The sequence below is a fragment of the Stegodyphus dumicola genome, chromosome 8, assembly GCF_044657685.1.
Source record: "Stegodyphus dumicola isolate Sdum_Otavi_A_Nest chromosome 8, ASM4465768v1".
In the NCBI taxonomy this organism is placed as follows: domain Eukaryota; kingdom Metazoa; phylum Arthropoda; class Arachnida; order Araneae; family Eresidae; genus Stegodyphus; species Stegodyphus dumicola.
The window spans coordinates 46,705,442-46,726,566 of NC_140775.1; the positions used below are offsets into that span (position 1 = coordinate 46,705,442).

At 32.2% G+C, this 21,125-nt stretch overlaps 1 protein-coding gene across 1 annotated transcript in view; it reads right to left on the reverse strand.

The window, feature by feature from the left end:
* Nnp-1 (Ribosomal RNA processing protein 1 homolog Nnp-1) overlaps nt 1-21,120 on the reverse strand; it is a 55,993-nt gene extending 34,873 nt beyond the window's left edge. The window contains exons 1-4 of the mRNA XM_085821803.1: nt 20,858-21,120; nt 16,038-16,117; nt 9,287-9,430; nt 3,757-3,951 (exon numbers count right to left, since the gene is read on the reverse strand). Of these exons, the coding sequence (XP_085677929.1) occupies nt 3,757-3,951; nt 9,287-9,430; nt 16,038-16,117; nt 20,858-20,993 (555 nt within the window). The 5' untranslated portion in view covers nt 20,994-21,120. The remainder of the gene's footprint in view (nt 1-3,756; nt 3,952-9,286; nt 9,431-16,037; nt 16,118-20,857) is intronic.
* Between the last annotated feature and the right edge of the window lie 5 nt (nt 21,121-21,125).

Here is a 21,125-nt window from a genome sequence, read left to right on the forward strand (position 1 = left end):
AGTGCCAAGTGAAATGTGGACACAAACATGAATTTAAAGAAAAAATGAATTTAATCTGCCTTCACTGCCAAATTTCCTATTCATTATGGATTAGCATTCTATACAATCAAAATTCTTCCTCTTCAATCTGGATCTACGTTTTATGCCAAACAATTACTACAACATCTTTTCTTATTTTTTAATTACATTTATATACAGGGTGATTCTAAATTACTTTTACAAATTAAGAGGAGTTATAGTACACGTCTAGGCGAGCAAAAATTATGATAGAACATAGGGTCGCATTCCACTCTGAGATGCAGAAAAGAGGAAAGTTGAAATGCATCGAGGAAGAAGAAGGAGACTATCTCCTAAGATTATCAAGAATTAAACATATACAAATTTGCACTGAGAAGAAGCAGCATTTTGCTCTTGGTTGAGAAAAGCCAATAAGAAAAACTGGAGAAAGCCAATCAGAGCAAATGTTGTCCTTAAAAAGGGCACTACATCATCGCTTCAAGCATTACCTTGATAACATCATTTGAAACTTTTCATTAATGCTATGGCGGAGTATATGTACAAGGAATTGGTAGATATTCACCTCACATACGATGAAGCAAAAGGAAATGGACGTGAAGCACGAAGATTGTATGGACAGTGGTTTCCAACTTGTCAAATTCCAAGTCATCTAAACTTTTCCAGTGTTGATCAAAGACTATGAGAAACAGGCTCTTTTGCCATCTCAAAAAGTAATGTAGGACGTTCGCAAAACGCACAAACACCAGAAATAAAACGGTGTGTTTTGACTAGATTTTGAAACAGCTCCATCCATAAGTACGCAAGCAGTGGCATGCAAAATGGGTATTTCTCAGCCAGTGATGTGGCGCATTGCATTCAAACTTGATTCAGAAAATATGTTCTGGCAGGAAGTTGTACGCTGAAATTCAGGAAGATAGGGAAAATAACTTTTAACTAAAGATTAACTGTTAGAAAAATTAACATAAAAATTACTAACTTTATTTTTTTTAAAGTATATGAGACTTATTTAAAACATAAAAATTGTTAATTCAATTCTGCATTAGATTTCTCTTTTTACTTCCTTGTACGAAGTAAAAAGGAAGTATTGTAATCACGAAAAGTTTCAGGCAGCATTTTCAACGAAAATATCCATTTTGACCGCTATCGAATGCAATTTAACGATGTTTTTGCGTGATATCTGTATGTAAGGACAGAATAAAATACTATTTTCCTTCAAAAAAATTATAAAACTGCTTTAAAATTAATTCTGAAGAGAATTTTTCGTGGCATCTGTACAAATGTATGTACGTATGTGCGTGCGTACATACGTATCTCACATAACTCAAAAACGAGTAGCCTCAGAACGTTGAAATTTTGTATATAGGACTGCTATAACATGTAGATGTGCACCTCGTATTTTGGTTGCAATCAGCCGCACCAAATGTATATAAATATATTTATATATATATCCACTCTATTACCCGGCTCAGTCATCTCAGTTTCTTTACTCTTATATGTTCGTAAATTGTACATTTTTTGCTTTAAAAGTGATTGAATTATGTTGTTTTTATCTTCCAGTTAAGGATTTTATGCCTTTAGTAAATCTGTGTGCAATATTTTTAGAGTTATCAGCAATTTTAAAGTTGTTTAATTACTGCTAAGCCTGTTTTTAATGGCGGCCATTCATGTTTACATTTGAAACACGAGACTAGTGGATTTGTTGCCAATCTAGAGAAACTTAGCTTCGCAACAACAAAGATAACGCATTCATTTAATATTGCCAATTAAATCATGCTTAATTCTTTCTGGAATTTTTTCGAGGAAATAAGCGTTTGAGATTTACTTTGTAATTTTTAATATACACTCACGTTTGTGAAAATTGCAACACCATGAAGGACTTACGCGAGTGTGCTGAAATTTTCAGGAAATGCAAAGTAGCGCATGATATGCAAATGATTAGAATTGCAAATCCGTAGCGCATGCGTATGCTGAGCAGCGCCCTCTGAACGGCTGATGGATCCGAATAAATAGACGGCTGTAGCGAGGCGTGTATGGTTATCGGTGGTTATCTGCTAGTGGTAAACGTTAACTCAATCTGTACTTATGCCTCGTCGACGAAAGAGAGCGAGATTTGAACAACTTACAGAGTTTGAACGAGGGAGAATCATCGGCCTTCGTGAAGCTGGATTGTCGTATCGTGCAGTAGCCTCTCGTGTGCAGCGTAACAGCAGCACAGTGATGCGCGTTTGGAAGCAGTGGACGGACGAGTGTCGGACAACTCGGAAATCCGGGAGTGGACCCCGAAATGTGACGTCAGCTCGCGATGATAGACACCTGGTCCGCATGGCGCAAACGGACCGTACAGCTTCCTCTAGACAATTGGCAGCACTGTGGTCAATAGCTACAGGTGTTTCATTGTGTGCTTCATCAATTCGTAGACGTCTGCTGCAGTGTGGACTGCGCGCACGAACTCCTTTATACAGGATCCCCCTAACGCACGACCATCGCAGCCTGCGGCTACAATGGGCCAATCAGCATAGAGACTGGCGTGCTGATTGGCAGCATGTCGTGTTTTCTGACGAATCCCGCTTTAATTTGTGGTACCACGATGGCCGCATTCGTGTCAGACGCTATGCCGGTGAACGCCACCTTTCGGAGTGCATTATCGAACGCCACAGTGGACGAACACCCGGAGTTATGGTCTGGGGCGCCATAGCATATCATAGACGATCTCAATTGCTACGAATTGTGGGCAATCTGAACAGCAACCGGTATATCCGTGAAGTTCTACAGCCCGAAGCTGTTCCCTTCCTTCAAAGCTTGCCAGGCGTTGTATTTCAACAGGACAATGCCCGCCCTCATACTGCTCGGATTGTTAAATCCTTCTTTGCAGCGCAGCAGGTACAGCTTCTTCCTTGGCCTGCGTGTTCCCCGGATATGTCGCCAATTGAACATGTGTGGGATGTCATTGGTCGGCGTCTTGCTCGTGATCCTCGTCCTGTTGCATCTGCAGATGAACTTTGGGTACGCGTACAAACGATATGGAATGCTCTTCCTCAGTCAGACATTCAAACTTTGTTTGACTCCATGCCACGTCGTGTAGCAGCACTTATTGCGGCGCGTGGTGGCCACACAAAATACTGATTCTGATCTCTTGTTCTTGTTTGTTTGCTTTGAACATTTAATCATTTATTTGTACCACTACCACTCAACTGTGTATTAAATTGCATTCAATTATGACGATTCCTTCTTGGTGTTGCAATTTTCACAAACGTGAGTGTAGATATTTTGAGTTTTTATGTATTTTTGCCTTCTCGCGAAGTGAGGACTGAATTAATTAAATGAGAAATACTCAATCGTCTGTGAAAAACTGTTTCTTTTTTGTTTTGTTTGCTTAATTTCTTTTATACATAGTTCTAGCTTTATTATAGTATTTGAATAGAACATGTGGCAACAATTAGATAATTTTTTAAATGATATACATTTTGTGCATTCTGAGTTATAATATGAATGAAATATAATACTGTTAAGTAAACCTAGCGCTAGAGTGTCGCTATGGTAAACAAAGTGAATTTTAAAGAATGCATTTATTCTATTGTGGTCTATGCGCTATCAGTGAAGTAGGTTTAATTCAATCTAATAAGTTTAAATAAAATGCAAGAAAAAATGCGTATAATTTAATATTCCGTACAAAGAAGTCATGTGGTGTACACATCAGATTTTTTATTTTAAATATAGCTACAAAAGAATTTTAAGTACCTCTTCATGTCCCACTAGGGTTAGCTCTTCCATATATATATCACAGATGTGCATTTTTAATCCAAGTGGAGCACCCTCATGAGAAGGGTTAATAACTGTTTTTTTCATTACTTTACAAAATCCTCTTATGTGCTCTGGATCCCACTTTAGGTACTGTAAAAGTTGATAACACTGATGCAGAAATTTACGGACCAGCTAAAAACAACAAGAATTTTCATTTATTAGCAAAAGGAATATTTTAAAACTAATTTCTACTTAAAAGATCACCTGCTTATTTATTTTAAAAGTAAAATATTTTTTCAAAAATAATTTTGCTAATGTTTACATACCTAAAAGCTCAGATCAAGTCAGTTCAATATGATGTTAAATTAAAGATAAAACAATAAAATAAATTAAACATTTTTTTTTATTTTGACTGTTAATTCAGGATACAACCACTTATCTCTTTTATCAAATAAAAAATTGAAATATTTAAATAATGCATTTATTGTGCACTGCCTAACATAAAAAATGCAACATCATAAAGATTCAAACATATAAACGTGCAAATTTTGATCAAAGAGTCATGCAAGTTGGTCAAATGATTATACAATGATATAAAACGGAAGAAAACAGCTGATGAACCAACATTTGCCTTAAGGATCCCGGAATCTATGAAGGATACGTAAATAGCTGTGAAAAACCAGGTTCATCTAGGTGTACTAAAAGAGTTCATCTAGGTGTACTAAAAAGTTCTAAAAGAGGTGTCTAGCAACACCAAACATATTTATCCATTTCTTCAAAGGCCATGTATAAATCTTGTTTGTATTTTTTCATTTTTATATCTAAAGGTTCTTGGTTCTTTATTTTCATTCACTTTGCCATAGCATTTTCAATATTATCCAAATATTTCACAAAATCTAATTCATCAGTGGAAGAAGATTATAGAAACTCAGTTGCAATACCTGCAGTTTGACTGTCTGATTCGAATTCTCCAATTGTTCTGAGAATAATTTCATTCTTAATAAAAGTTCATAGATGGCTTTTTTTTTTCTTTTTTTTTTTTTAAGTTCTTTGTCATGAAACAAAATTAAACATATTGGATCTGCATATATTGAACCCAGTGCAATCTTATTGTCTAGCAAACTAGTTTCTCTTTTCTTCATTGAAGAAATGATTCCTTCTGCAATAAATCCTCCATTTCAGAGAAAACAATCATTGCATTCTTCCAGTCTTGCCTCTTGTTAATTCTTCAGCTGTTTGGTGGCTATATTCGGTGTTGAAAGAAGGATTTCCCGTTCTGCAAGATCATTCCACAGTCTTTCTGTTAGTGAAATATTAGCGTTATTTACATCTTCTGAAAAAGTTCTTAATCCCAACAACCACTATATCATCAAATATATACTTCTCCATTGCGTTGCTCCTTTTCCTGCTTGCTTCCTAAGAATGGCATTAATTTTGGGAGTTCTTACTGCTTACGTCAGTTCACCAATGAGATTAGTAACTAAATAAATCAGTTTAATCAATAATGGCAAATATCACATCCATCCTGCTCCCTTATATTTATTTACTAATATGTCAATAAAATAGAAAATAACTACTTATTAATGTATATAGTTTATAAATAAAAATATTAACTCAGTTTGTCATTAATTTTTTTTTTTCAATTCACTTTAATTTCATTTTAAATTCAATCTATTCAACAAAAACTGGAGTCAGAGTCGACATGTTTTTTAGCGACTCCAACTCCGACTTCTTTTACCATAAAATCTATCCAACTTTGATTGTGACTCCAACTACACAGCCCTGTGCGAAAAACTGCAATGGTGTCATCAACAAACCATTTGTACATTGGAATGGCACAATGTGGTAGTCAGCAACGAGTCTCACTTTTGTTTGCCTGATTATTACCACCAGTTAAGAGACGGGAGGCATCCGGGAAGGTAGCGCCCATCTGACTACTATTAATAAACATCACATTACTCATCAATGTGGCAAAATTTGTTTTGGGTGCCATCAGTCATGATGGTAGGTCACCCTGTTAGCATCAGAAGGATATTGACGGCATAAGGATATGTTGATGAGGTGCTGCAGACAAATGTGGTACTTTATCTACAGTGGCTGCAAAATAGTATTTTCCAGCAGGACAATGCAGCACTACACATAGCACTCATTAGTTAAAAGCCTTGCAGCATGTCCCATTGCTTTGTTCGCCTGCAATATCTCCTGATCTTTTGCTGATGGAGCATATCTGGAACATGATTGGTTGTTGTTTGTCTGCTCTGCCTTAGCCATTATCAGAGGACAAACTTTGAAGGAGGGTTCTGAGCATGTAGGCTTCCATACCTTAGAACACTATCTGGTACTTACGTACTAACGCCACCGCAGCAGACGTTGCACTGATGCGCCAATAAAGAGCAATCCTGTTGTTCGCACCCAGTTCTCTTTTGGATTCCTTTTTGTCTTGTTGTTTGCTGATTTTTAATGCCATTTTTTAGTGCTATGAAAATGCATCTTAGGGATTTGCCAAACACAGAAGAAGATGCAATTTTATTTTTTCAGGAGCTAAACATTTTAATAAAAAAATGAAAATGTACCAATTCACATGACATGAAACTTTATTTTGATAAACAATATGTTTTGGAAATTTAAGACAGTGTGATTAGCAAGTGGGACTTAGAAAAGACAATTGGTTTGAAGAAAGCAGAATTCCATTTTGTTCAGCTGCGAGATTCATATACTGCTGGCGCGAGGAGTTGATGTCAATTAAATTTTGTGAAAAGCGACTTGATTTATCAGATAAAACTGTTATAGATTGGAACAATTCCATGCATAAATTATGTGTCTTGGATATGGAGAATAAACCAAACAAGAAGGTAGGTGGACCAGATTGCATTGTGGAAATTGATGAAAGTTTGTTTACTAAGCGTAAAAATAATTGTGGTCGAGTATTACCCAAACAGTGGGTGTTTGGTGGTATATGTAGAGAAACAAAAGATTTGTTTGTTGTCACTGTTCCTAATAGAACTGGCTTAATAAAATTATTGAAAACATTGCAGATGGTAGCACAATTTATTCTGACAGTTGGAAAGGTTACCAAACAAATAGAATAGAAAAATTTTCACACGCTAAAGTTAATCATAAATACAATTTTACTGATCCTGATACAGGAGTTCATACAAAAACAGTTGAGAGAATGTGGGGCAGTGCTAAATGGAGGAACAAGAGACAGCAAAAAGGGGACAGGAGGAAGCAAGACATCATTTAGAACCTCATTTAGCAGAGTTCATATGGCAACAGCATCAGGTCAAAGAAAATAGAGACTGTTTTGACTGTTTGTTAAACTCTATATCAGCCCTTTTTCCACCGAAATCCAATTGACTACTTTGATTTTAAATAAAAGTGTTTTGATTTTTGAAAGTGTTTTGATTTTAAATAATAATTTTTAATTATGATTTGTCGCAAAAAAATTTAGTTGTAGATTAGTGGCACTTAAAAACTGCCAAATCTGCAGCTGCGGTGGTGTTAATACATAAGTACCCACTATCCGCACACTAATTAAATTGGTAGCTTGTAAGATTACAGTTTGCATCACAACAAATGTTCATGAATCTTACCGATTCTCAGTATATTCCAGCACTGTATAAATTTATCTTTCTGTAAATTAACATGATTTATTTACATATGCATATCCTGTCTGCATATCAATTAACATTACACTCTACTAAATTTTACATGGTGTTGTATTTTCTATGTCAGGCAGTGTATTTGAGCAATGAAATATTAATTTACATTTTTAATTAACATAAAGCACTTAAATATAAAAGCAACATGAAAAGAATTTTAAATATATTACATGACATAAACACTTCAAAATATAAAATTTTCAACATTTTATTTGCTACAGTCAACCTTAATTAACTGGGGCAATGGCAATAATGACATCCATTCTTAAATCAAACCACAATTAATATGATCACACCTGAAATAACAGATGAAAAAGAATATGTTAAGATGTTTAGCCGTAACAAATTTGTCAATAATCTTTAGTTCCTTTGCAGACTCTCCTAAGGTTACTAATTTACTGATTATATAGCAAGAGCTTCAAATACCAAATGCATCTCAACTTACAACTGAAAGGTCAAATTTCCTATACTTCTTTTTCGATATTCAAATATGTATACAACCACTGCACAGATATACGTGTATGGCAAAATTTTCTGATACGGAACTGATTTGAAAAACATAGTTCATCAAGAGTACATGCCTTCATATAGAGAATACTTTCGGTACTTTTCCGTTTTGCCGGCACAGGTGATAAAGTCGGAAATAATGGTACAACTGATGCCAAACGGAATATCTTTGCTGGTAACCTTTTACGCCTCATTTTCAAAACAAATCGCAGCCATTTCTAATCTGATTGTTTCTTTCAATACTGGCATACAATTACATAGGATTTTTAGTTCAATTTTATGCCCTAAGGCCATTCGTGGTAATTAAGTCAATTAGGATGCTCACCCACAGATGAAAATATAAAAAAGACAAAGACAATGGTTAAATTCACCAATTCTAATGAGAATGCACTAGCGAAGTAAAGCACTGCGGTTTTACATTATTTCTGAGTAAGCTAGTCGTACGAATTGAAATAATTCTTGCATTTACACTTGTATTCTGAATTAAGATTTAACTTGAAATTAATGTAGATAATAACCAACAGAATTAGATTTTTCAAACATAGTTTACATGAGATGAGATCACTTGGGGTCATGTGATATGAAGTGGCGAATCAGGATGATGAACCATGAAAGCATAGTACATTCTTAAATTAATATCTTTTTACAAATTTATTGTCTTTATTTATTTATCTTTTACAAAATTTTAAACGATATTAAAATGTTTATGCCTTCAAAATAAAAAATTCTTAGAACTAACATTTGTTAACATTTTTTATGTGTATACTGTATGTTGTCACCAATAAAGTCTGCTTGACAAGATTTGCGCCGACGAAACGGAAAAGTACCATACTTTCATTAATAATCACAGTTCAATTCAGTCTTTACTGCAAATTCAATGTTATTCAAGAGTTAACTAAATGGTGGATAATCTTTTAAGGCTGCATTGGCATATTTGCAATAATTACTATCTGACTTTGTCCCTACACTATTTTCTGACAAGCAGCAAAGAATTTGCCTATACTCTGAAAATTTTATAAGCTCTGACTTTCATTAATAAAAGATCTTTTCCTCCAATCAGAATTTTTTTTTATTACAGCTAATGTAATACATGCATGATTCATCAACTGCTACTGCTGATATTACTTTCATTTGGAAAACCATAATCTGTAATTATAATCTATACACAAACACAACTATTTAACAAAAAGATATTTAGAATATCAAAACACTAGCTATGAACTTTTAGCTTAAATTTTAAAAGCATATACGCATTAATAATACAAATTATCACATCAAATATGATCATATTATTTAAGTTATTTATTTATAATTTGTTATCATAAAAACATAGAATCTATATAATAAGAAATTTTTACCATCATAAATTTTTCCAATCTATAGCGATCGATGGTACCCCATTCGCGAGCCATAGTTAGAAAAAATGTATCTATGTAAAGAAATGAACATTCCAAGTTTTTGAAAACATGAATGTATCTGCTAATAATATCAGCTCGCTCCTCCTAAAAATAAAAATAAATAGCAAAACTATAAAGAAATGCAAATATCATATTTGTAGAAAAACTAAGTAATATACTTCTAGCTCAAAAAAGACCCAATTTTCATACGAAAAAAATATTATAGCAGATATAAAAGCCACACATTAACCTAAAATTAATTTACTCAGCATAATTCAATTTTTGCTTATGCCGACTTCATCTAAAAAACAGATAACCTATTTTAAATTACTGTTTTGTTTCAATACTGCTTTGTTTGCTGAAAGGAATTTAATGTTTTCTTTAAAAATTAATATCAAGAAAAGATTAAATTTTACTGGTTCACCTGAAAAGTTCTGCAATTTTTCAAATCAAAGCATGTTTTCTTTTAATTATTTTATTAACACTGGTATGCAGTGAGCTCCATCAAAAGCATCTTTTTTTGCTCCCATTGCATAATTTTAGCTGTATCGCATCACAATATTTCAATGGCGTGCTAAGAAAGAAGAATGCAAAAAGCTAATTTTTCTTCTCTTACCCATCCTCTTTTATTTTAAAATTCGGAAAAAAAAAGATATTACACTGCTGATAAAATCTATGCTACATATAAAAAAGTGCTGTTTCAGGAAACACAGTTCAATGGTTGTCTTAGTTTTAACATGCAAATTTCAGTCTCAAGGACCAATCTCTTGAGGTGTTGTCCTCCCTCGTGACAATGCTCAGCTCCACATTCCGATGAATGTGAAACACTTATTCAATGATGACTGAGATATTCAGCATCCTCCCCATTTTCACTAGACTGCTCTCTCAGAGTTTCATCTCTTCAGTTACTTCAAAATCCTCTGAATGGTCAGGAAGTTCACTTTCCTGCCAAGTCAAACAGCATGTCCATAACTTCTTTACAAATAAACTTTATTAAAAAAAAGGGGGGGAAGAAATTTCCAGCTGCCTGAGAGAACACAAAAACTCTTGCTTTTGCCATATTAGCTTGGTAAGAAATTAGTAATCCATAAGTTTGCAAATTTTCAACCAGGATTTCAATAATCAGAGTGCAAAAAATCTTATAAATATTAGCTTGAATTTACTCTGTATAACAAATTGAATAATTTACTGAAATAATATGTGATAATTTAAGTTGAAATATGTATAAGAAATGCAATGCTTTAGCTTTTAAGGGGCCTGAAACTGTAAACAAAACAAAAGCAGCAAAAATAGAAACTATAAGAGCTACCTTTAGCAAATTCTTTCAGAGCAATGCTCCACTGATTTCATTTATTATATAAAAATTAATAAACTGTCTGGCCTTAAATTAGTTTTATATAAGAGCAACAGAAAGAAGATTAAATTTACTACAAAATTAATGTTGCAAAATAAATTAAAATTTTGTTTTCTGCATGTTCTATATTTATAAAGAGAGGACAAATTAGCTAAAATGCCACCAGTTAGCTATCTGAAATCTTTATGAATAGCTAGAATACAGTTAAAATGATGCATATATATATATATATATAACAGTATCACAAATTTTTTCAAATAATTTTTATATACAGTACAATGTCCGAAATCCGAACTGGTTAGGACTTCGGCAGTTCCAGATTTGGAATTTTTCCGGATAATACATCATCAATTTAAATCTGGTAAGATGGCATGCAGAAATTATACAATTAAAAATATGAAATTGTAATTTATGAAATAAAGAACATTTATGATCTAAACGGTATCAAAATTTACAAAAAAAAGCTTAATATTTATTTGTTTACTAAACATTTCCTTCAATGTAAGTTGTTTAAGATGCTTCTACAAAAAATTCAAAAAGTTCCCTTTTCTTGTGTCATATACAGTGGACTTTCCAAAGCCATACTCCTTGCATAATTTTGAGACGGATATGCCTTTATCCATTTTTTGCAGCAATTCCACTTTTTGTTTTAATGGATACTGAAACATGGTTTCGCTTTGTAGATTCTTTGGCAACTCCAGAATTGGAAACTCTTGACATAATCAAAAGTTCAAGCTTAGTTTTAATAAAATTGCCCAGTCTGCAAAAAATAATAAGCTGGATCAAATTAGAAGATCAGGGAGCAGCGCAGTCTGCTACATTAATTGAAATGCCTTAGCATTAATTGAAATGCCTTAGCATCAGTAAAGATAATTTTAGCCTAGCTTAATAGCATGCATTACACATTATTGGCTGTGTATCACAAGATTGGCAAAGAAAGCCAAGTTATTTCACTAAATTTTGTCTTGCTCATATTGCAAACTGAATTAGGCCTGAATTGTTTTAGTTATTTACTACACCTACGTTTATTTCTTCCACATGCTTCAAACTAATCAGAGTCCTAAATAAATAAAGTCCCACTTTATCTATGGCCAGTGCTCAATACCACCTTGTGCAGTCTCTACAGGTCATTATTCTGCTACAAAGCGCTTTTCTATGTTCTAAATTTTTACAGTGCCTAAACTTTGGATCCCAATGCTTTGCCTAAATCCTAAAAACTTCTCATTTCTTAATTTTGCTGCTCTTTGCTTCCCCAAATCCCAAAACTTTTGTCTTCCCTAAATTCTACTGTCCAGTGCCGACACACACTGCCGGCGCTTCTGAGTTTATGGTGAATAACATATCAGTTATTCTTTTAATTAAAATAGCATTAAATGTAATCTTTTGGCCTATAAGTTTCATTACCAAAATCTATTTTTAGCATATGAAGAGAAAATTTTGTTGAATTTTTCCTCGTCAAAATTTCTTAGAGCATTTAAAAATCTATAATCATCGCCAAGCATAATGTTAGCATAAAAGGCTGCCATACTCTTGTTAGTCAATTACTAATAAAAAAAGTTTAGACATCACAGGTCAGCGTCAGGGATATAAAATAGGTGAATTTTTCAGTTTGAGATGTACGCCAAGTAGATATAAGCTACGGAGCCACATTATTAATGTCACAAATTTATGCTTACATGATTGTTTTTCCATAACGAGGTATTTTTTTAGTGCCTAAGTGAAATTAAGAATCAGAATTTTTAAGTGAAAATCTCCACATGTTTTATTATGGAAGGAAAAATTAAATGCGCGTGCGTAAAGCATTAATAAAAAAAAAAAATGTTTGTGGGTTTGAGGTCCAGATTTTAGATCATTCCGAATAATGGACGTCCGGATTTCAGATTTTACACTATAAATATTTTTGTTGTTTTCTGGAATTCTTCTGTTAGCTGATTTTTTTTATTGGGAAATCCTGGGATTTTACTGGTTTTGAATTTTATTTCTTTCATGTCTTTGTGAATTAGTTTATAAATTCCTTACTATTTTGTCTGTATTACACACATACACATTTAAAAGATTAACTATAAATTATAATTTAAATTAGCAACACCTCTTACTAATTAAGTTAATTATTTAATTTGGATCTGTTTAATTTGGATGCTTCCCCTCTCTATTCTAAAAACAGCAACACCTTTTTCTCTACAGTGTCATTTCTAGATCACTCGGAAAACGAGACGACATAACTAATTTGGAACTAAACTAAAAATTTCAAGAACCAAAAAAAAAAAAAAAAAACCCTTAACTAAAGATGCCATATTGAGTAACTGTTCACTTCTGTTTTCACTAAGACATTGCTTGATGCTTTTCTTTCTACTGCGACAATACCTAGAATGTAACCGTTCTGAAACAGACACAATTAATATGTTTCTTCTTCATTTCAAATTTTCTATGTGTGCAACAACATCTATATGCATAATTCAAAATCACTCTATTTAATTAAAATCGACAGCATTGAACTTGTGAAAAAAGAATGCTGCTTGATTGAAAATTGGTCTACGGAATTAGATTGCACGTTAAATGTGCTAAATTATCTAACTCAAATTCCATGTTCAAAAGCATATCAAGAAAGAAAAGAAATACCCTTTTGCTGTGGCTTTCTAGTGCTTTAAACTTACGATCTACCTTTGCTTTAAAACTAGTGATCATTTAAGTTGTAAGTAAAAAGGAAATCACCCATTATAATATATTTACAAGTTAATCAAGGTCTTTAGGCTGATGTTTCATCTACTTCTGTTTTCAGTATACATTGATCTTTATGTTAATCTTTATTACATGTCAGCTATTTTATCGGCTAAATTACATCACATTCTTTTCGGAGGTGCAAGAATGAAAATTATGCTACGGATTTTAAATGTTGCATCCAAAATTAGTGAAACATTCCTGAAATTTGACTGGATTGAATTGAAAAAAAAAAAAAAGTATTGTTCAAAAAATAATTCAGTATTTCAGGAATGATTTTGAATTTACAACTTTTGTGCTAAAATAATTCACATTTTCAAATCTCACCAGTAATTTTTTTCTGCCACTTATCATCTACACGTATCACGGAAATTTCAGAGAGATCTACATATTCAATGTTATTTTGCTAATAATGTATGCAAAACATTTTTCATTATCATGTACTGTTTGAAAATTTGAATTTTAAGAATTTTGAATTATTTTAAGAAAGAGCTAAATGTAAAAAATGAATAAGTTAATTCTAAAGAACTGGTACAGAAAAATGGATATAGATTTGTGTTTTGAATATAATGTAAAATACATTGTTTTGATATTAAATTTTGGTATAATGATTAAAGAAATATGAAAAATTTATGACTAATGTAATTAATAAAAGTTCAAATTAGAATAAATAAATGTTATAACTGCTTCTGCTTTAACGTTTTTTCTCTAAAAAGTCTTCTCTGTCACTAAGCCTTTTCCTCTTCTAAGGCAAGGAGGATTATGCAAGTTAAAGATGTAACTAAATTATAATTTAAATTAACAATAGCTCTTAATTCCTTTTTTTAATCTGGGTACATCCCCTCTCAATTCTAAAAATAATAACTTTTTCCTGAACTGTCCCATTTCTAGATCAATCTCTATACTTATAATAACTATGAATGATGTAGCTAATTTGGAACTTAACTCAAAATTTCGATAACTAAAACCTTTCTCTTAAGCTGCCGTACTGGGTAACTGCATACTCTGCTTCTATCTCTATCCTCGCTAAGCCATTGTCTAATACTTTTCTTAATACTATTCTGAAACAGGCATGATTAATGTGCTTATTGAATTGTGACCAAACAATGATAAAAGAAATATGAACTAAATCTGCTGCATTTTATTGCATCTATGACTTAGTTTCTTTTCCACTCCAGATTTAATATGTGTGCTTTAACATGCATCTGCATCATTCCTAAATTATTACACCAGACACACTCACATACATATACAGATATAAAAGTTGAGAAATTTCAACTTAAGGTGAAATATATCATTAATACACAGAATGCTGAAAATTAATCAAATAATCAAGAGTTAATAAAATCAAAATTAAATTAAGAAAGGGGCACAACTTTCCAGCCGGAAATACAGCACAAGGTCCAAGATCCACACTCATCAGGACTTCAGCGATTTGAGATTTGGGTTTTTCTGGATATTAGATCATCAATTTAAAACTACCAAAATGGCATGCAGAAATTATAAAATTAAAAATATGAAATCGTTATTAATGCTGTAATAATGAGCATATTTTATCTAAAAGGTATCAAAAAGTTCATACATCACTCCCCCATCCTGGATTTTAACTATCCAGAAAAATTTTAGCCACAACACCAGAATTTAGATAATTAATTGGGCATAAAATCTAATAAACACATATTAACAAAAGTAGACTCACAAAAAAGAAAGAAAAAAATTCTGCTTTAGTTGTGCAAGTTTCAAAGACAAACAATAATATTAAGTATTTTTAAATCGCAATATTACGAATTTTGCCTGAATGCCATTGTCTCCACGCCTGAGCTATGTGATGAAAATTGAAGAACAGTGTTTAAACTTTGCTTACAAAACCCAATTCATAAAACTGAATATAAAAATAAGTGCACTGTAGTCAAAATTTTGAATAACTGATAAGTACTACTTAATATAGTTTATTAATTAATTAAACCACTTAAACTGACTACACAACAAAGACTTGGCAATTTTCAACAATTATAGTTTTTATATTTTGCACATTTTAAATCAACTTGCATGTTTCATTAACTTTATTGACTTCTTTTAATTTTGATTTGAATAATTCCTGTTGGATATCCCCCATTTTCTGGTTTAATTATTATCTTTTGATTATATATGTGTGTGTGTGTGTGTGTGTGATTCTCATTTGAGCATTAGATTCCCAGACAAATCTTTTGTAACAATCGTGTCTATGTAGAGTAGGGCCATGTTTTAGGAGTCTGCTTCTACAGCTAATGTTGCAATGAGATACACAAGATTCTCAGATATCATACATCAAAATCTTTCTCAAAGCTAAAATTGTGTATTGTGAAAAGATATATTATAACCACAGCTCTTCTAAGATGTATACCAGATGCATTCATGTGTTCACACAAAAGAAATAATATACAGTACAAGCATTTATTTTGCTTCCACCCATATGCAGAAAAGCTATAAACATTTCCTTTAAAAGGTGTGTCATTCAGAAAGAATCTATTACAGAAAAAAATTTCAACAAAAACAGAAAAACTTTTAAAGCAGCTAAGTTGGAATTAAAGCTTGTGAATCAACAAAATCTTTTTAAATGAATTTCAGCATAACTGTCAAATGAGATTTTGAAATACTAACCTGAAATAATGGCTTGTCACAATTCCAAAAGTAATAAAAAAGTCCTTTCCATAGCTTTAGCATGCCATCACTTGAAAATGCTACATAAACAAAGAGCACACATTTATTACTCAAGTCACTTGAAGCAAATACAATTATAGTAAAAGCACCCTAACTTTTCAATTAACTGGTCATGCATACAATAAGTAATCCACTGTTTCAAGTTTTTTATGTTTTTACATTTAAAAGAAAATCTTCATTCATTTCACTGTAGTTTTCCAGACATGAAAGATGCTTAAGATATGGATAATTTTTAGCTGGCCTTCCTGAAAAATACGCATTTTCAATGGAGCTCATACGACACCACTCTTCTTTTTGCAACAAAAGTACCCCACATGGGCTTTTTTTAAAATATATATATATAATCAACATCAATCGCAGATTAAAACTCATATAATTTTAAATTTCTGATTTACATGCTTCTTTTCCTCATGTAAAACAGATTATGTAACTTTATTGTATGCATTAAAAATGATAAAAATATGGTATTTTTGGCTAATCTTTGGAATATGGTAACAGGTAGTTTGGCGAAATTTTGGTAAGGCGATAAAGGTTACTAGTTAGGAATTTAGCAGTGTACATGGATAAAGTCAAGAGTATGCGCAATGCCATTTTTGTGCAATTCCGGGATGTTTTTTTAACTGAAAATAGGTCGACGTGTACATGGATGATACTGTGTATGTGGAATTCTTAAAAACACGGCAAGCAGTGGGCGATTCTGCACTTTGTCCCAATTTCGCACCTAATCTTCGTCATGATTAAGTACTTTTGTTCCATAAAAGTTCTAGCATAAGTGTAATTCGGAGGGCAGATTGTTGGAAAAAAATTTTGAGTAAAAAAAAAAAAAAAATGCCTTTACTTTGTGAAAACAAAATGGCGTCCAAACAAAAACTAGCAGGTTGCGGTAGCAGGGTTGGTCGCCAAATTTTCGCCAAAAAATCATAAAGTTACCATAATCCAAAGATTAACCGTATTTTCAATTTTGACAATTAATATCTGTATCAAGATAATGTAGGCCCACCTGATTACTAAACTCCAATTTATTTAATGGATTTCATGCAGTTCACTTCAATGTTTTTACAAATTATTTCATTACCTTCAAAAAGCTTATATTATTTTAGTACTTCCTGATTATCTGCACCTCTTTTGAAAAATATTCATGCAGGAATGTACTATGTCACCAAAATATATAACCCATGATGTTGGCAAAATTTATTTATGTGACTACCAAGGTATGTGACACCCATATACTAATTTAAGTGAATGTTTATGGCAGATGAGCATCAAATGGCACATTTCAATTTTGGAATTTGGCAATGATTAGCATTTTTTTGTGTGGGTGGGTGGGTGTTATTGTTGTTATTAACTATAATTTATACTTCTCGTGTTCCAACAGAAGTATATCATAAGGCTTACCACAAGTAAGTTATAGCACTCACAAAATGAATAAACAGATATACACATTGGAAAAAAAAAAAAATGGGACAGTTCTACATCTCATTCTGAAGAGATTTTCAAAATTTAACTTGCATTTCCCATGTCTCAAAAGCACAATTTACGATATATATTAGATTTATATAAAGCATTATTCTAACATAGGTACTAAGACACAAAATCGATATTTCCTGAAATAACATACCATTTTTTTTTCATATTTCAATTCCACGATTCAAATTATTCCTAGATATTAAATTTTGTAATTTTTGGTGAGAAATTTATGAAGATATTTAAAAATTTACCTTAGTGCATTTTCTTTCAGTTTGCACCAAGAATAATTCACTTTATAAACTTCCTAATTTATAGCAACCTATTTTCCTTTCCCTTTTTTTCATTATACACGAGCAGAAAAAAGTTATCGTTCATACCTTCAAATAATTTTAACAAAGTGTATAAACCATATTTGGTGTTATTATCTCTTATAACAAATATGCCAAATTTCAAAATGTACCACTATGTAAATTCACGTATATCTTAAGAAATTTTGAATAAAAAACTCTAATGTTTTGTAGGTATGCTTAATACATTTACTTTAAGATGATTTTTAAAATTATAGGTTACAATTCAAATTTTTTTTTCAAAAAATTTAATTTTTCACTCAAAATCATGCTCTTGTGCAATTTTTACAAAACTTGGCATTTTGACTTAATTTAAATCGTAAGAAGGAAATATGTAAAAAAAACTGGTATGTCATAAAAAGGTGTCAAAATACCTATGTTTTGTGTCAAAATACCTATTATTTTGTGTCAAAATACCTATTTTAGAACAATGTTGCTATGTACAAATCTAATATACGTCCCAAGTGGTGCTTTCAACCCAAGTTAAATTTCGACAACCGGTCCAGTAGTACAAGAAATATAGAATTGTCCTATATTTTTTGTGCAAGGTGTAAAATAAAACTGAAATTATAAAAATATAATAAATAAAAGAGTACTCAATTATCAAAATTGAGAATGAAATTCCAAAAAGCAGAAATAGTATTTTTAGTTCGAAAAAATTCAGAAAAGATTGGGGCCCAACTTACAGACAGGTGCTTCAAAATTGCTTGAAGTACCCTCCACTGCTGGGCATGGTGAATGCACTCAAGAAGAATATGCTTAGCATCTTCATTGCTAGCCCAGCGGCACAAGATACTTGAAGCAAGCCCCGCTTTAAATAGCTCTTAAAATTGCCATGTCCAGTCAAAAATTGAATTACTTTAAAATCTGTTCAAAACTGATCAACTTTTATTCTGTGAAAAATTATAGGAAAAATATTTTCAGTTTCTTTGAAACACTAACCTGTAAAAATTGTAACCAAGAAAGAGAATCACTAAATATTGAATGTGCATTGATCTCAAACCACTACAATAATTTTAAATCCATTTCACAGCAAGGTTTAAGCATAGCAACTCAGGCAGAAAAAAAGAGCACTCATCACTAATTTTGTACTGTTTGAAGTCTCTTTCTTGCTTATCTTCATAAACAATAAAAGAATAGCCCACCTTATCATTCACCTAACTTCCATCTGCAAAACAAATTAATTTGTATGCTTCAAGAATAGGCAACTCATACAGGATTCCTGTTAAAAGCATGCAGCCAAAAAAAAAAAACTGGAATATTGCCTGCAAATGCTTTCCTTCATCCCAATTTCAATAAATTTCAATATCTATGGGTGGAATACCAGCGACATAAAAAAGTGCCTCATAACTGATAGTTCGGTAACCATGATTAGGAAATCTTTGAATTCTGCTTAGAAATTTTCAGTTTACTATTTTCAGCCAAAAACTGCCTAAACCCTTGATGCATAAAAAATTTCATACATGATTCTGCCCAGTGCAGAAGTTTTACCCTTTTTTAAACCTTTAACATAATCAACTCTTGATGCATAAGAAATAACTGGCATTATTTCTTGACTGCATAATTGATTTTAGAAATTTTTAGTAATCTTGAAAATAGCTTTTCAAATTTTCCTGAGAGATGGGCAATGTCATACTTCCATTGAAATTTATTATCCAAGATGAAAGTCCCCAAGTGATAAACTTAGTTTGCAATCAGTATTCACCTTTTCATGTACCATAATACCATAATAATTCTGCTTCTCAGCAGGCTAAACTTTAATTTATAAAGTTTAAACCATTGAAAAGCAGTATCAAGTAAATCTTGAGACTAAGGGCAAGCATCAACGAAACTTTTCCATTGAACAACTAAAAGCAGATCATCCACAAAAGCAAATTTTGAAACAATTCTGAAAAGCAGATAATTCACACAAAAGATCATTAATTATAAGATTCTACAAAAAGGGCCCAGAGACTGATCCTTCTGGACAGCCCTTTTTCAAACTACATTCTTTTGTAATATTACCTAGAGAAAGTTCTACAGTGTGAGTATGCAAAAAAAAAAAAAAAAAATCTTTAATCAAGTAGATAATGTTCCTAGGCATATTAGCACAATTCAACAAATTTACGATTCCTGGAGCAATATTAAAAGCCCCATTTATATCCAGGAACATCAAAATCGTGACGTAGTTTTTCTATTTCCCTTGCTTTATTATGTTACATTACAGAAGAAGCGCATCTTCAGTTGAACACTCAAACTTAAGCCATATGGATCCTGATCTAAAATATTTCTGCTTTTGAAGTGCCAATTCAGTCTATTTATTTAAAGTTTTTAGACATTTACTTAAGAATTGCAAAAATCTGCTACATCTGATATTTTCAATACTAGACTGCTTAACTTCAGTACTTATGATAACTCACAATTCTAGCTTTCCCCAACATTGTTGGGAAGTGTTCCTGATTTAGACAGGTATTAAATAACTTATGTCAGATAGATCGACAAACATCGTGAAGATTGCAAATCATTTCATTTATGATTTCGTCCTTCTAAACATTTTGCATCACAATATTACTGAAAAACTCTTTCCAAGAATTAAGTTAACTTCTCTTTAACTTAGACACATGTTTTAGCCTTATTTGCAAATAACTCTTGTAAATACCTCTCAAAATTGCATTTTTGGCTCTTTGATATCTCCTTCTAGCTGCATTTAACTTTTTGTGTAAATAATCAATCTTGGCCATCATGGAACATTATGTAAACGAGATTTCTTCAATGAAATACGCAAAAAAAACTTTGATCAAGTAGACGATGTTCCTGAATACATTAGCATAATTCAATAAATTTATAATTCCTGACCTCCGAGCCCAATTATATCCAGAAACATCAAAACCATGACGTTTACACGTATCACACACAACATCACAACATTCATATACTAAATTTTGGCTATATAAACAAGATATTTACCATCCTCAGATACTGATTTCAACGCAAACCATTTGCCTAGTTTTTTCAAAGCCTTTTCTCGTATTTTTGGTTGATTTGAAGCAAGTTGTTGGGCAAAATGTACTTCAGCTGAACTTTCCATCTCTACTTCATCCATAGAAACTACACCACATGCTGGAAGAAAGACATAAAGTTAACAATATCTTAAACTTTCTGCCCGCTATGCAAAAAAATTAGGTCGCCGCTTTTTCGGATGGCCTAGAGTCTCCTTTTCCCATCGATAGAAAGA